Source organism: Branchiostoma belcheri, unplaced genomic scaffold, assembly GCF_001625305.1.
Source record: "Branchiostoma belcheri isolate BF01 breed outbred unplaced genomic scaffold, Haploidv18h27 scaffold3, whole genome shotgun sequence".
In the NCBI taxonomy this organism is placed as follows: domain Eukaryota; kingdom Metazoa; phylum Chordata; class Leptocardii; order Amphioxiformes; family Branchiostomatidae; genus Branchiostoma; species Branchiostoma belcheri.
The window spans coordinates 8131775-8147927 of NW_017803909.1; the positions used below are offsets into that span (position 1 = coordinate 8131775).

The following is a 16153-nucleotide window of genomic DNA, read 5'->3' on the forward strand; positions in this document are numbered from 1 at the left end:
GCGCCCTCTAGTGACGAACATTAGTACTGGCGTATTGACGAAATGTAACTTCATGGTCATGTCAGAACCGAACCATCTCATCTGATTCTGGGTCCCCGAGCATTGCCAACTCTATCAAATAACGACTTTTAGGAATATCTTTAGATTCCAGGACTATTTTGAGAGGACTTATCACTCCGTCTTGAAGAATTTTTGAAGTCTTTGTGACGTCTTTGCGTTGAAAAAAGGAGTACAACAGGTGCTCTTGACGATCTGTACTATGACTGTAACTTGTTACATGTCGGACTCTAAAAAGCTCACATTTCTATAAAAGTTCGGAACTCGCCCGTCTGAAGGCACATCTTTAAACACACAGTGGCTCGGCCGGCTTACCCGGTTTACCATACTGGGGTATTGACCAACTTTAGGGCGTTGGTCTACGGTTTAATGATCTACGCTGAATAAGCACAACAATCCATTCACACAATGCGGGCCTGTAGCTCTGGTCTCTGAGATTGAACACCACAACCAGCGACGTAGCTGCGTAAAACAAGGTTCTGGGGGTAGTGTTTATGGGGTTTGAGTGACCCTGTAGAAGTGGGGCAACATTTCACTGACTGCCTCAAGCGGAAAGACGCCCGTCGGGTCACAGGTAGGCTGCCAGCCGACCTGGAAGTGTTTCCACCAGGTGAGTTAAGTGGTGGCAGACACAACAAGTCGACCCCGAAGGAAGTCGATCGTCTGTCCCAGATCAACCATGAAGATCCCCAAGCCTCCTATCGACGCAATGTTCCTCAAGTCTTCTCTAGGGATCCTCAAAATCTTCCAGATGGTGAGTTAACCGGTGTAGATTTCTAGCTGTTGTCTTGACGTAATTACCTGTACGTTGAGGTGTATGTGTATCAGGTTGGAGGCAATGTGGGGTCACCTGGTTCATTGAGGCGTGGATCGGTTTAGACTACTGGGGAGTTTGCGATCTTGTGGTGTGTTTTTTCCAAACCATTACACTGGACTTAGTGTCATTTGTGTGTGTATCTTAAATCGCCCTGATTAGCAAGAGTGAAGGTCAATTCAAGTTTATGTACTAGTACGTATATGACATGTTGCAGGAAATGCTGCAGCTACCATGATATCCGTTAGGCGGCGTTTGCATACATATCATGAGTAGTCATGGATTCACATGACAACTTCAAACCGGTTTCCCTGGGTCCCAACCAAAAGATAGCCTTAGGTCACTGAATTATGTTAGATCATTTTCTCTTTTTAAAGTTTGTATGGTGTAAAGCAGGGAAAGTTATTAAATTTGATTATTTAAAAAAAAATATTAAAAAACTATTATTTTTTATCACCAAAGATCACACTATATGGCAATGCAAGTACTACATGTAGTATATTGCACTACATGTCGAGTGGGGGAAGTCCAATGGTGACATGGTGACGGTGTACCGGCCCTCAAATTAAGAATGTACGTCATATCATACAACAGCATACCATATCATATCATATCATATCATTACAATATCGTTTTTCTTTATTTCAACATGCAAAAATACAATACATAGTGGTGACACACTCAAGCAACATGCTTACGTCACCACTAGACATAAAATAAAAATTACATCACAAAACATGGGTATCGTCCAGGTAACAAGAGAACAGAGTTTAGATGTTATAAATGATAATACAATACACATGTATTACTCCTAATGCCTGCTGTCTGTAGGGCTGGAGTTTGATAGCGTTCATCCTGTCGGACGTGCGGAGGCAGCACGAGTGGGGCCGGATCGCGGTCCTGCAGGAGTGGGCCGCCTACGAGGCCATGTCCGGCTTCCTGTTCTTCAGCACGCTGCTGCTCTGGGTCGTTTTTCTCGCGTCCTGGCACGAAGCAGGGCCGCTGTCGTGCGTCAACTGGTTAGGACTGGTGAGTAGGCCGTTTCCGCAAAAGATTTGGATTCTTCTCGTAAGAGGCCGAGACATTAGAGAATGCTAACTGAATGTCAAATTAAAAAAAGGGTGGGGGGTGGGCGGGCTGTTTGCGTGAGATAAACAATTCATTTCAAGAATGTACATGTACATGAATAATTGTCATCATTATGTTTACCGAAGGAAAATATATTGTTTTTGCGACGTTTCCTCTTCTTCTTTCGTTCCAAACACTGACCTTTTCTTATGTCTCTCACCATGGTAACTGGTGTTGGGTTACATGATGTTGCAATTTTATAGTAGGAGGGATTTATACTCCTGTCTGACCGTATATATGAATGTATTCGAGTAAGAATAAACTATATGCGAAGGTAAAAATGTAACCTTTCTAGGTAGTTTTTATCTCACCTGCCTATCTCACCTAGCTGCATCTTTGAGGTAATATGGCGATTTGCCTATCATCTAGAAGCGTTTATCAGTCAAGAACACCATGTAGTTTTACCCTTTTACTGAAACTGTTGTTTTTCGGTTACAGGACGTCTTCCATTCAGGTTTGGGCTGTCTCCTCAGTTTGATAAACTTGATACTCGCTTTCTCCATCGCGACGCAGACTTGGTTAAACACGGCGATTCCTATATTCTGTGTGGTACGTACAATAATCATACACCAATCATGCAATATCCTGTAATCTATTACATACTAGTAGTCTTCTTATTCAAGATTATTAGAGCATATGACGGATAGTCCTCGACTTTCTTGGCTTGTCCTCGCGAACGAAGATCAGGAAGGTACTTCACGCTGGCATGACCTCATAGCACCACAAAAATCCTTCGTTGGCAAGCGTAGTTTGAAGGCTATCCACCCCATTGTATCCAATGTTAGCGTTAAGTAAGGCCAAGCAGATTCTGTGGGGCAAGCCAGGGAGCCAATATCGGCCACCTGTTACCATTGGGCGCCCCATTAGGTTGCCAATTTGATACTGGTATTGCAGCCACCCAAAAAGGAGGTTGTAAGCCAGAATAGAAGATGAAGGGCGTTTTTGAAGGGTGTGTTTTTGATTGCTCATTTTGTGCCTTGCAACTCAGTACCTAACTAAATTGTACGTCTATTCGCAGATCCTGGCCGCCCTGTGCTGTTTCAAGTTCTCGCTGTCGTCACGCCATAGTTATAGAAAATGGCATTCCCTCAGACCGACTCCAGTTATACCCTACCAGGACTATCAGTACTCAAGGCTAGACCAGGCAGAGGAAGAACTATAGATAGGTTATGTGGACCTCATTAGATTTGAACGGAATGTTGAAATGTTATGATCAAAGGGTTGGATGAGGATGGGTGGGGTACCAGGGTAGTCAATCCCAGTATAGGAGCTCGATCTTTTGTACGTTAAACTTAAGAATGGTTTTTAACTTACGAATGGTGTAAATTTGGATTATTTGTGTCTGTGGGTAGAGTTAGAATGGAGTTTAAAATGATCATCTTTTGCACCGACCTTGATTTTCTGTTCGTTTTTTTTTCAAGCGTCGATACATTTTTTGGTTGACCATCTTTCTCATAAAACCACCGCAGGTCATGTGTAACAAGTACTGTATGGCGCACCCTTTACATAATAAAATCTTGACAATTCCTAAAGAAAAAAGCCTGAGACTGCGTGTAACATCATAAGACATTCCCTTTCTTCTCGAACTCAAGAAAGATCATTTTCTACGCCCGGCTATATCTTGGAGCGTCGTCCTCTCATGCACATCTTGCATAGAACACCGGCCCTTGGAGGGGGGAAAGACCTTGCGTAGGTCTAGCTATGTCTCATGTGTATAAATGTAGGTCTACGACATGCTCTTGTATCGGTGTCGTGGACAAATATCGTGCTTTCCAAAATTTATGAGCAAATATGAACTAGGAAGATTACAAGAGCTTCCAGCTTTTCGCATGGTCTTGAACTTGTTGGAAGACTCACAGCGTGCTATCAGTTTCTGTCGACCTCCGTTTCTAAATTCTAGTCATCATCTCCGTACCAACACCAATAGAACTAGTCGCAATAAAGATACATTATGTATACCATAGGTGACCATTAAAAGAATCTATGGTAAAATACATAGGACTGTAGTAGACCAATATGATGTCGCCGTAGCTCTAACACGTAGAGCAGAGTTCTACCCGTGCATGGTTCTACGTCTGATCATCGCCACAGGCCAGGCGATGCGTACGGGGGACACTGGTACTGTTCAAGATGGCGGCGTCCTCCTCGCACAAGGACTCGTGTTCTTCATCCAAGGTCACTGTGAGGAATAACAACACAGCACAGTAAGAAGTGTCCCGTTCTGGGCATATGTAAAGTTAACTGCGGATCGAGAATAACAACACAGCACAGTAAGAAGTGTCCCGTTCTGGGCATATGTAAAGTTAACGGCCATGACATACTTATTCTGTTCGATTTCGTGGCTGCGAATCAGTTGGCCAAAGTCGAGTCGACGTCATTGGCACTGTGACGCTTTCGTTCAGATTTCGCCGCGATTTTCAACTTGTGCAATATATCTCACTGTGAACATGCACGTGAAAGGTTCCACAGTAGTTAATGCTATCGCTTTAGTGTACCAATGCCGTGTTGACTGATACTCACCACTGTTGTCCAGCTCATCCATGGTCACATCTGGCTCTTCGGTGGACATATAGATGCTGTCAAGAACCACTGGAAGGATAGAAAGTAATAATGGCATCAAGAGAGCAGATTAGCCTGGCGTATGTTATATATTGATAATTCGAAATTCAGCATACAATTCCCAAAAACTTAACACATTTATCGAGAAAAGTAGAATGTGACCCTGTGTGCTTGGCCGAAAATGCGAGCTATCTTGAAACCTGATCACACTCAGATGCAGTCTTGGAAAAACACATCATACTGACGTTATATATTTCAGTTGAGGAAGACTGCTTTGTTGTTTCTCTAAAACACCATAACAATTCAGGCAGGGGTGACGTTCAGAACACTGCAGGAAGCGCGGAATTCTAACCATTCACACTATACGGTATTACCACACCACATTATCTGTCCCAGACTCTACAAATGTAGTCATAATCTGCGTTTTAGTCGCAACGTTTTTCACCTGCTGGAGGAGGAGACTGCAGAATGTACAGCTCCTGACGCAGAATGTCCAACTCTTCCCGCAGGTCTGTGTTCTCCTGACCCTGCACCTCCAGCTCGGCGCAGCGGTCCTTCATCCACAGCGCGCTGCCGACCACATCCTCCCACCTGGGCATACAGTACAATTACCTTTGGCCATAGGAACCTTACCCTGGAAGCCAGAACTCGTTTTCCGGGTCGCAAGAGCCCTTCACCCGCTGGTGTAAATTAGCGGTACGGGGGGGGGTCTAGCCCGGGGGGAGTTTGGCTGGCCCTAGTTGCAGGGCCGAAACCTCCCCACGGGCTCAATTCGTCCAATTCCACCGCAGCGGTAATTTAGGTCTGCGGGCGAAGGGCTTCTGGCTGCCGAAAGAAACGGCTAGCGGCCCGTAAACTTGGCTGGCACCCAGGGTATAGGAACCCATGGTTAAATACACTGCAACAAGTCCCCATGAAAGTACTTTCTCACATTTCAATCTCGAAAGTCTTCTGCACCAGAGAGCCACAAGGGTCTGCTTTCCAAATATAGAAAGAACATATGTCATTGTCGTTTGTCAACAACTGTAAAATATTTGCAGACAGGACGTTTTGTTTGATTTAGTTGATTGATTTTGATTTGTACACCAGTTCATTATGTACCTTTGTCCTTTCTTATTATTACTATTATTACTTTGTTTTATTGTTTTATTGTTTCCTTTTATGTGTGAGGAGAGGGATAACATAAGTTTCATAACTTTTTGCCCAATCCTCGAAAAATAAATGTGAATGAAATAAAAGAAAAGAAAATATGGGGTTCACCAGCTCAAACTTTTACAACAGCTGACAACATTGAAGAAATGTATCCATCCGCCCTGGGCAGGCAAGACCTCATCACTCAGGTCTCTCATTAAATTATGCCCACTAAACTGGTGAAATGAACAAAATTTGACCAAAGTATAGGAAAGTTTAGACCGTACCTGTTCCTTCTAGCTCCAAACTGGACCAAAATTTGCAAGAGAAAAAAAGGATTTTCAAAGGTATCAATTAACTGGGCGCTTCTACGCAACGCAATTTATGACGTCTGCCCACCTGTCGGCGCTAAACAGGCGCTGCAGCTCCGCCATGTCCTGGTTCAGTACCATCAACTCCTGCAAGAGGTGATCCACTTCGTCCCTGCTGTCCTGTAGGTCAAAGCGGAGGTCGGCCAGTTCCTCGTGGGCGTAGTGCAGCTGTTCCTTGATCTGCTTTTGCTACGACATGAGTATAAAGTTTCAGACAATTTTTCTTCGTTATGACCATACGTTTGAACGGTTTCCAATGAAGAGATTTCTGATTACGATCCACTTTCCTCAGCCATGCAGGTAAAGCTGTCTCAAGCAGATCTAGAAGTCATTCCTTCTTCAAATTATTTCTCCGTTATCTACATGACTTGCCTATATATGTACAGTTAACGTTGGACCTAACAGAAATGGCACGGAAGAAATACAGTTTGAAGTGAACTCAAAGTACAGTTGCAAAGCAGCTCTATCCCAAACTGGCTATGCACTGGATGGTTAATTAGCCACAACAGACATATATAGTCTTGTACAACTTACACATTTCAACTGGAAGTCCGTGAAGACTTCTTCGGCAGTCTTGTTGACTTTCTGTCTCCACCTCTCTGCCCTGGCAGCAAATCTCGCCTTGCTGGTCTCTAGCTTCTCCTCTAACTCCGCAACCTAAGCATGAACGGATAATGTGTTTCAGCTACTTTGTAAAACACGAACACAACGGGATCTATAAAGAGTTATATTTTCTTAGCCTCCTTCGCAGAATTGTAGGGCGCGGCGTTATTTTTTCGATGAACGACACGAGCTATGCCGCGGAGGGACGATTTTGCCGCCGAGAGTTTAGCAAGTTGGGCAGCGAAATCGTCCCTCCGTGGCATAACACTCGTCGCTATATAGCTACCGAAAAAAATAACGCCGCGCCCTACAAGTCTGCGAAGGAGGCTAATATTTCCTATTTTTGACCCGCTCTTTAGTCTGTGTGGCACAAACTCATGCACTTCAGAGCTAACGTTTTATAGCCGTCTCTTTCCCGCGAAGGGATGCAGTAATCAAAAGCACTAACCTGTTCTTTATACTCCTGTATCTCCAGACTCTGTTCGTCCACTGCCCTCTTCATCTTCAGGATCTGGTTGTCCTTCATCAGCATCCTGGCATCCTGCCGCCGCATCTTCCTCCTCAGCTCCTCCTTCTCCTCCTCCATCCGAGCCTCCTGCTGCAGCATCTGTCGCGCCAGAGTCGCGTTCGTGTCGCGCAACGTCTCGATTTCATCCTGGTACATCTAGAGGAGGGAAACACAAGACTTCAGGAGAGATTCGACATCATTTCCACACCATTTGCCGCGCCAAAATGTCTCAACCGGAAATCCCAACTTTCAAGAGCACAGTCCTTATGTACTGTTTCATTTTATTCGTACTTGATGATGTGTGAGTAAGTAATAGTGGTATGACCGTATGAAGTTCACAAAGTAGACGTATATACGTATTTACGTACAAATACAATTACAAATGTATAAACAAATGGACAAGAAAAAAGTATTGTCATTTCGTAAGGGAACATACCGTAAAACAAAATAATCTACGAGTTTGTTCATTTAGGAAAGTTAAAAGCATCACACCACAACTCATTTTCCTCTACAAAGCTTCCATATCTGACAAGCATCGGACAAGATTGTGACCAAAAAAAAAAAAAAAACTAACCAAGGTAACTAACGTTACACTCACCCGATCTGTGTCCCGGTTTTCGACTCCGGGCCGCTCCGCCCGACTACCCGCCCGCTCCCTGAACCAACGGCGGAAAGGCATCCTGTTTAGTCAACTTCTACTCCCAAAAAGCAACTTGGAAAACGCAGAAATCTCCGAAGAGTAAACAAAATCAGCTGTTTATTCCTCTGCGCTGTACTGTTTGCGGTGTTTTCCGGCTGCCGTAGAGACGGAGAATGCCCGGATGTTGATTGTACCGTTTTCGAACGTTCTTCATTGATGACGCGGGCCGTTCGAACTTCGATAAACTTGACACAGTCATTCTAGAACGACCATGAACAGATGAAGACATCTGGCAGTAATGTTACTCCTACGTCCAGTGAGAAAAGGGCTTAGTCCTGGAATTGTTTCAATCTTCAATCCTCACCTCGTGAAATGGGTACCGAGATGATCGATTTTTATAGTGTTTATAAAGTAAGTTGTTTATTACCAGTAAGTTTGTGGTAAATTTGCGTCGAAATTTAAATGGAGGCAGTTTTCGTTTTGGTCAACCACCGTAACCGTTCCCATGATCTACTTTTCTTGGTTCCCTTGTGACGCTACAACTACGAGTGTCAGCTGTGTAACGTACCATGTACCTCCCTGTCCTTGGTACTGATTTAGCTTCTACTTGAATATCAACGCTGGAAACGTTGTTCACATACAGATTTCGGTTATAATCCTAGTTCACATCACCTTTGCCGAATTCCATGCTTCTGGACGTTTCCCGTTTGCTATTTTTATGACAAATATTTTCAAATTTGAACTGTAATGATACTAACACCAAATTACCTGACATCGGGTATTTGGTTAGGCAAGGTTTTGCCTGTAGAATGGGGGAGGGGGTAACTATAAAGAGTTTATTTTTGCAAACGTAATTGTTGCATAAATACTAGTAGTAGTCCATCATTGTACGGGGTGAACATTTCGTGGTGGTTCCATGGAGGGATATCGATGGATGAGGAGTGAAATACAATACATTTGCTCACAAATGTTGGCTTCCTAGTAATATTTCTAAGACACGAAAAAAGTGAAGATAGGACGTAATAATATTTAGTCATGTGTAGGACCAACTACTTGAATCTATTTAAAAGAAGCAACGATCAAACAAAATGTCTACCGTAAAGGTATTTTTTATTTGAAGTCACCAAAGAAACATTCAGCTGGACCTTAACACCTTAACAAAGGCACATTGATGTTGCGGAGCACAGCAATAAAACTTAAGAATATCCAAGCCATTGATGCACACTCTTACAGTGAAATAGTGTTAACTTCTCTAATCTGTGAACTGCATTGAAACATCACCAGTAGCCTTAAACGAATCATTCTGCACTCTAAACTGATTTTCACTTTTAAAATCTCTAAACCATTGGCCTGTTATTAATAACATGTATGCTTAGCTATAAATTTGGGCACAGTAAACTAGAGCATCTAAAAACTCACCAATTATACACATATCATCGCTAGTTCTTTAGTAAACGATTCTTTTAGGAGTAATTTCTCCAACTGCTATAAACACATCTAGGCTACATGTATACTAAACTCGCTAGCACCAGTTATCAAGAAGGTTATGCACTGCAATAGAAAACAGAGAATTCCACCATGCCACACTCATTTTGACACAATTTTCTTGCTTTTTTTTTCAGATTACGGAAACAAGGAGGTCCAGAAGGTAGTTTCGTAAATGCATCATTTGGTGATTTTAAAACGTTATGACATGGTGTTTCAAGGAGTTCTGTCCTTGTGTTTTTGAAGTGTCCTGTTTCGAAGCAAAGCGTTCATGGTGTTTCAAAGAGTTCTGTCATGGTGCTTGAAAGGCCCACAACGACACTTCCACACACCTCTACCACAGCCCTTCCACAGCTATATATCATCCATAGCGCGATTCCGCGGACCTTCCACAGCGCGCTGCCACGGATATACCTTCCATAGCGCGATTCCATAGCGCGAACCTTTCAACTTTCAACTTTATTTGTTCAACCAGGTATCACACTCAGGCCACTCTGGCCTGTTTTTCAGGAAATCCTGGTACAAAAGCACAGACAAACACCTAACAGTTAAACAGATTCACAATACATACAAAGTCTAAAAATAGCACATAGATAAAACTAATCTTAAATCCAATTCAATAAAAACTGTTTAAAAGTTCTGAGACTGAGCTGCTTCCACTTGGCAGCGCGCTGTGGAAGGGATGTGGAAGAGGTGTGTGCAAGTGTCGTTGTAGGCCTTCGTAGAAAGTGTCCTGTTTCGAATGGTTCTGGCAGGGTGCGTTACATGTTTTCGAAGCGTTCGTCAATGGTGTCTGAAATAGTTCTGGCATGGGGATTCTTAGTTGAAAGAAAATTTGAAGTGAAACTTATGCTGGGTAATCTCCAAGCAGATCATATGGTGGCAAGGCAGTGTCCATTGGCCAGAGGAGTGTCCATTGCCCTACCGTGAACTCCTCTGGCTAATGGATGCTGTCTTGCCACCGAAAGGGATTGGAGATTAATGCTGGGGAGACAGAGCTCGGTTTCACTTGGTGCAGACCGCACAAGTGAGCTCCCTCCCATTTACGTAGGGGGGACACAACAGGGCCCCACAGTAGGCTTCCACTGGGTAGAAGAGCGCCCCGTTCTGACTGGTATGGCCGCCGAACGCCGCCTGGGGTTGCTCATCCATACAAACAAATTGCCCCCCATTGGAAGAGCGGTAACTTGACATGAGGTAACCGTGGTACTCCTCACGCCAGCCGCCGAAGCAGGTGTTACGGCCGGGGATCATCACCTTGCTACCTTGGTTCTGGGCATGGCAGACGGCACACGGGACGTTATGGTAGTGAAGCGTTTTGGAGCCGAACGGGACTTCGGAGTACAGGTAGTACTCGCCGCCGTACATGTAAGCCGAGTAACTCTGGGTTCCATCTTTGTAATTTCCCCACTGAGGTTCCTCCGGCAGACATACGTAGCTGCTCCCGCCACTTCCGCTCTTTGAGCCTGCTGCAAACCCTGCAGACAAGACACATAAAGCCAAGCCGAGGAGTCAGTACCCTGGGTGCCAGCCAAGTTTACAGGCCGCTAACCGTTTTTTTTTCGGCAGCTAGGGCACTTCGCCCGCAGAGGAGTATATCGGCCCTCATTTGGAGGGCGGCCAAACTGCCCCCGGGCTAGACTCCCCCGTAGCGGTAATTTAGACCGGCAGGCGAAAGGCTCTTGCCGCCCGAAAAACGAGTTCTGGCATCCAGGGTAAGGAGTCAGTGACAGGCTCGAAGACAATTTGTATTTGTTTGTATCATTTTGTGTATGATTGTTATGTATAGGTTGCAAAGATTCCAAGCAAGATTCCAAACAGCTTCACAAAAGAAGCAGTGGTGATATCCTGCAGCTGTATATTTGATGTGCACTCTAGAAATTCTTCCAATTATTAGTTTCAGTTCTCGTTCCCTTTACTGTTTTAGCTTACGTCACTGTCAAGAAGGTAGAAATTCAAATTTTACCTTCGTAGATCAGTCTTCCATTAGCACAGTCCTTCCTTCCCCATCGAATGTAAACGGCTCCTCCTGCAAAAAAACACAGACTAGAAAAGTTACATTTGCAAAGCAAATGCATAATGTTTACCTTTGGACATGGTCTGCTCTGTTAATTCTTACTCAAACACATTCACATACATGTACATGACTGTACTACTAGTATATGGTGACAGGAGCAGAGCAGACCATGAAATTGCAACAATATGTAACCCAACACCAGTCACCATGGTGACAGACGTCAACAAATCATGTCATTGGCCAGGTCAGAGGTTAGTGTTTGGAACAGAAGAAGAAGAGGAGGGAGGAGAAAGAAACTAGTACTTAGCAAAAACTAAAACAGGTCGTACAGTGATCAGATCGCAACACTGAGGATAATAGTGGAGCAGTCCATTGAGTTTAACTCACAACTTTATGCTGTTTTCATTGACTATGAAAAAGCATTTGACTCTGTTGGTAGGACCACACTATGGAAAATCCTTGCCCACTACGGAATCCGAGGAAAGATCATCAACATGGTCAAGGTTTTCTATGCCAACTTCCAAGCACAAGTGTTACATGAAGGAGACTTAACAGCGCCTTTCAATATGACTACAGGAGTGAGACAGGGGTGCCTTTTGAGCCCGCTACTCTTTATAACTGCACTTGACTGGATCATGGGGGAAACTACAAGAGAGGGAAAGACAGGGATACAGTGGACTCTATTGGACATGATGGACGATCTTGATTTTGCTGATGACCTTGTCCTCCTCAGCTACAGCATTCACCAGATGAGGGACAAGACAAAGAAACTGGAGCAGAACTCCAGCACAGTGGGACTTGGAGTAAATGCGGGGAAAACCAAGGAAATGCGAGTCAAAACTACTGGGAATGCTAAACCCGTATGCTGTAGGGGAGAGGACCTAGAAACAGTAAGGGAATTCACATACCTTGGGAGTGTCATCACTGATGATGGAGGATCCAGCAAAGATGTGGATGCCCGTATTGGAAAGGCCAGAGCTGCATTTGCCCAACTAAAGCCAGTCTGGAGATCCAAAAGCTTTTCCCTGAAAACCAAGCTCAGACTGTTCGAGTCCAACGTAAAATCTGTCCTGCTGTATGGATGTGACACAGTGGGGGCTAACGAAACACAACATGAACAAATTACAGGTGTTTGTAAATGCCAGACTACGCTACCTGTTGGGGATCTGGTGGCCCAGAAAGATCAGGAACCAAGAACTATTAGAGATAACAGGCCAAGAGCCCATCGAGATCACCAGGAGAAGAAAATGGCGTTGGATTGGCCATACATTGCGGAAGCCGTCAACGTCAATAACACGAATAGCGCTAGACTGGAACCCCCAGGGGAAATGCCAGAGAGGCAGACCCCGCCTCTCCTGGAGAAGAGGCGTGAGGAAAGACCTAGAGAAGGCCAACACAACCTGGCAGGAGGCCAAGAAGATAGCGAAGAACAGGAAGAGATGGAGACTTCTCACAGAGGCCCTATGCTCCCGTGCGGGCCAAGAGGATTAAGTCAGTCAGTCAGTCAAACATAAAAACAAGTAGAACTGGTGATTTCGTAGCCTTGGGAAACGGCTTGACGGTGGACAAAAATGGTCGGAACGTCGGTGTGGCAGACCCTGCCCATGTAATTACGGTGGGAGCTGCCAAGTGTGTATTGTTCCACCTGATCCCTTAAGCCCACTTGCAACACCCCCAAGCAAGTTTACATTACCATGACCAAGGAGGTTTTACAGCAGCTTATAACCTCCTTGCCATGACGTAGGAGCGATGTTTACCGCACGAAAAACTTTCTAAGTCTCTTTGCAGACACTTCTAGTATACACAAGACTGGCGCAATGAAAACATACATTGCCATGGTGACGGTGGTTGCTGTTAGGGTTATTGTTTGCATGGCGCTGCCATGAGTTCATGATTTTGAGGAAGCCTTGGTACCCTACCCTCCCCTGAGTGTGTAGTGAACGAGCCCCGGCGTCACAGAAAGTACATGTAGGGCATCCGGCAGACAGGTTCTCCCAAGGGTTTCCAGGTATGTCAACAAACAGAGCTGGGAGACATTCCTGTGGACATTCCATGCCCGTAGACAAACTGTCTGTACAATTCCTAGAATTCTTGCGAACTGCACACAATACCGTATGTACCATTAAGATCCTCCCTGAGACGTCGCCAAAAAGGAATCAACATGCCCAGCGGTAGTTAGTCAGCAACTAGAGGGCTTTAGGGGCGCTAATGGAACTCACATGGACACCAGAGTTTACTTACCAGTTGCCCGTCCCCCGTGTCTCGAATCCACGGGCGTCGTCAAGTCCATCTTGCAAGGCTGGACAAATGAGACAGAACACAGATTTTATTCATGTATGGTGCAACTTATACACCAAACCGTAGATTTCTTATATCCGATCAAATGAATGGATGGGATAACAAAAGAAAATATCGTTACCTGAAAGTTCAGCCAGAAGCTCGTCCCAGTCGGTCACCGACCTCCTTGAACGCTTGTTTTCGACCCCGAAAGTGCCGTTGTTGCTGGGCACTTTGGCGTTGGCAGCGACGGCGTCGCCCGCCGAGTCTCCCGCCTCCAGGCTTTGCTCAGAACCGGTCTGGGATGGACACATACCACAGACAGTCAGTCATAGTATCCTGGAATCCAAACTCGTTTTCCGGGCCGCAAGAGCCCTTCGCCCGCTGGTGTAAATTACCGCTACGGTGGAGTCTAGACCGGAGGGAGTTTGGCTGGCCGGACAAACGAGTAAAGGGCCAGCCAACTCCCCTCGGGCTCAACTCCCCCGTAGCGGGAGGGCGAAGGGCTCTCGGCTGCCGAAGGAAAACGGCTAACGGCCCGATACTAGTTTGGCATCCAGGGTATAGTCATAGAGTCATGCGGGGTCTCAAACAAAATCAAGAAAACAGAGACTTATATATATATTTGCACTGAGAATCTTTAAACAGTGCAAACAATTGTAACACTATCGTCTAGTGGCAATTGCAGTGTACACGAAGACCGACAAAGAAATCTAAAACGTAACAGATATAACGTTATAGCTAGCTACTGTTTGATTGGTTACACAAAGTTTCTCCATGACATTCACTGACTACTCACATCAGGCATTTGGTGTTCATCACGACTTGCTGGTAGTTGTGACTCTAGCACGGCGACCCTTTCCATCAGAAACGCGTTCTGCAGTCGGCTCTTCTCGGCGGTCACCTTGAGATCCGCGATCTCCTCGTGATCTCGCTCGGCGCTCGCCTTGAGGATCGCGATCTCTTCGTGATCTCGCTGGGCGCTCGCCTTGAGGACCATGATCTCCTCGTGATCCCGTGCCATCTGCTGGCTGATGTCGTTCAGGACCATCGCCAGCACCACGGCGGCGGTGAGGACCGCGACCACCCCGAACACGCCCGCCAGGAACACCCGGGAACTGGCCGCCCGCTCACGGCGGGACGGCCTCTCCGGCTCGATGGGACCGTAGAACACCTTCTCTGCACTCATTTTTCCTATTCTACCGTCAACACCGACAAACGATATGGTCAGTTTGTCTACAATAGACAACACGGTCTTCCCAACAGAAAGCCCCAATCTACACCAGGGCAAGCTGAGCTGAGAATGGCCAAGAATTCGGTGTGGCAGGCCCTACCCGTGTAATTATGTTGCACTCCCATGCATGTATTGTTCTACTTGAAATCTAAGGGCCACTTGCAACACCCCGAAGCAAGTTTGCATACCATGAACGTCAATGTAAGCGATGTTTACATCTGGAAGACTAAAGTTGTCCCAAAATGATGTTATTTGTGCAAGTACAGCAAAGACATCGACAGAATGACAATAAGAATTTTTACTCTAATTTTACATGGTATTAGGGCAACCTGTTTCAGTCTAGAAATCAAAATATATTCTGGAGGATAAAACTTTGACCGTCGGTAACCTTAAAGATCTGTATCTGTATCTGTATAGCCGGTATAACCGCCTTTCGGCGTAACACAACAGCTAATGATGTATATAAGATGTATATCTTATAGAAGAAGATTGAAAAATTTAACATGGAGATCACGTTTTCTTACTACTGTAAAATGTAGAATGTTCGGCCGTGCTTGCAAGTCCAGCAAGAAACAGCCTCTAGGCAATTATACATAGGAATAAGTTTTATCTGTATCTTGTAAACTAGGTGTTAGTTTCATAGCGTCTTTCATGCTAGATAAGTTTGTGGTGAGTTTACGTGTACAGCTTTTTATCTTGAATACGCATTACTTTTAGTAATGATGGTAACTTATCTTTTAATCTTGTAGTATTGGGAGGGCCAAAGATATAAACCACCAGGGTTCTGGCCTCCCATGCATGTCTACTTGAACTTTTAATTGTTATATTTCATTTTATTTTGTGAGTGCAAAAGAATAAATAAACAAACAATAAACGTCCTCTTTTGTTTCCTAGTAACGTTAACGCAACGTACTTCTCTGTCCTTGGTGCTGATTCAGATTCTAGGGGAAAACCTATGCTGTTATCATGCGGACTTTCGCATGGAATGAGTCCAGCCACATTTTTTCGCTCCTGTTTGCTCCTCGGTTCGTTAACAGTGCTGTCCTTAGTTACGTTGATTGTCGTGGTACTGGGGGTTCCACCGCCCTTCTTACCCGTCGGTCCGGGGAGGGCTGAGTCCGGGCATGGACTGGAGGGATCTCGGCCGCCGGAGATTCCAGCTCATGACACTGCTCAAACAGGATTTGCTGAGATCATAGAGGCGACGTGAGTCAACCCCCTAACCAGTAGCATCAGTAATACATTAGTATATCAGCCGGCCTACTGTGGTATCTATGGCTTGTACTTACTTGGCAGACTTACTCCATCTTCTTTTGTCATTCTCAACTG

General features: G+C 45.0%; 3 protein-coding genes and 1 long non-coding RNA gene across 6 annotated transcripts; 1 reads left to right on the forward strand and 3 right to left on the reverse strand.

The window, feature by feature from the left end:
• The first annotated feature begins 363 nt into the window (after positions 1-363).
• Positions 364-3215, forward strand: LOC109473450. Of its 3 annotated transcripts, none has more exons than XM_019773314.1 (4): positions 364-811; positions 1703-1900; positions 2438-2453; positions 3018-3154. In XM_019773314.1, the coding sequence occupies exons 1-4, from the start codon at positions 737-739 to the stop codon at positions 3065-3067; spliced, it is 339 nt and encodes a 112-aa protein (XP_019628873.1). In that variant the 5' UTR covers positions 364-736; the 3' UTR covers positions 3068-3154. The 3 variants fall into 3 exon arrangements, with proteins under 3 accessions (XP_019628873.1, XP_019628871.1, XP_019628870.1); XM_019773311.1 differs by having other exon boundaries at positions 366-811; positions 2438-2548; positions 3018-3215; XM_019773312.1 differs by lacking the exon at positions 2438-2453 and having other exon boundaries at positions 3018-3215.
• A 63-nt stretch (positions 3216-3278) lies between these two features.
• Positions 3279-5104, reverse strand: LOC109473451. Its single transcript, XR_002140416.1, has 3 exons — positions 5004-5104; positions 4520-4588; positions 3279-4178 (listed from the first exon to the last, which is right to left on the reverse strand). It is a non-coding gene; the product is annotated as an uncharacterized LOC109473451 (long non-coding RNA).
• Positions 5105-6057: 953 nt separating this feature from the next.
• LOC109473430 lies at positions 6058-7510 on the reverse strand. Its single transcript, XM_019773290.1, has 3 exons — positions 7112-7510; positions 6595-6717; positions 6058-6249 (listed from the first exon to the last, which is right to left on the reverse strand). Exons 1-3 carry the CDS (start codon positions 7325-7327, stop codon positions 6058-6060), a joined length of 531 nt encoding a protein of 176 aa, XP_019628849.1. The 5' UTR covers positions 7328-7510.
• Positions 7511-10274: 2764 nt separating this feature from the next.
• On the reverse strand, positions 10275-14779 carry LOC109473431. Its single transcript, XM_019773291.1, has 6 exons — positions 14390-14779; positions 13733-13889; positions 13555-13612; positions 12347-12411; positions 11263-11325; positions 10275-10774 (listed from the first exon to the last, which is right to left on the reverse strand). Exons 1-6 carry the CDS (start codon positions 14777-14779, stop codon positions 10302-10304), a joined length of 1206 nt encoding a protein of 401 aa, XP_019628850.1. The 3' UTR covers positions 10275-10301.
• Positions 14780-16153: the final 1374 nt, after the last annotated feature.

Coding starts and splice junctions, on each gene's coding strand:
- LOC109473430 (XM_019773290.1), bottom strand. CDS start 7,327: ATGTACCAGGATGAAATCGAGACGTTGCGCGACACGAACGCGACTCTG. Junction 6,718..7,111: donor TACAGGAGTATAAAGAACAG/GTTAGTGCTTTT, acceptor GTTCATGCTTAG/GTTGCGGAGTTAGAGGAGAA. Junction 6,250..6,594: donor CGGACTTCCAGTTGAAATGT/GTAAGTTGTACA, acceptor CTCATGTCGTAG/CAAAAGCAGATCAAGGAACA.
- LOC109473431 (XM_019773291.1), bottom strand. CDS start 14,779: ATGAGTGCAGAGAAGGTGTTCTACGGTCCCATCGAGCCGGAGAGGCCG. Junction 12,412..13,554: donor ACACGGGGGACGGGCAACTG/GTAAGTAAACTC, acceptor GTGTTTCGTTAG/CCCCCACTGTGTCACATCCA. Junction 10,775..11,262: donor TGGAAGACTGATCTACGAAG/GTAAAATTTGAA, acceptor TCTTGTCTGCAG/GGTTTGCAGCAGGCTCAAAG.
- LOC109473450 (XM_019773311.1), top strand. CDS start 737: ATGAAGATCCCCAAGCCTCCTATCGACGCAATGTTCCTCAAGTCTTCT. Junction 812..1,702: donor TCCTCAAAATCTTCCAGATG/GTGAGTTAACCG, acceptor TGCTGTCTGTAG/GGCTGGAGTTTGATAGCGTT. Junction 1,901..2,437: donor GCGTCAACTGGTTAGGACTG/GTGAGTAGGCCG, acceptor TTTCGGTTACAG/GACGTCTTCCATTCAGGTTT.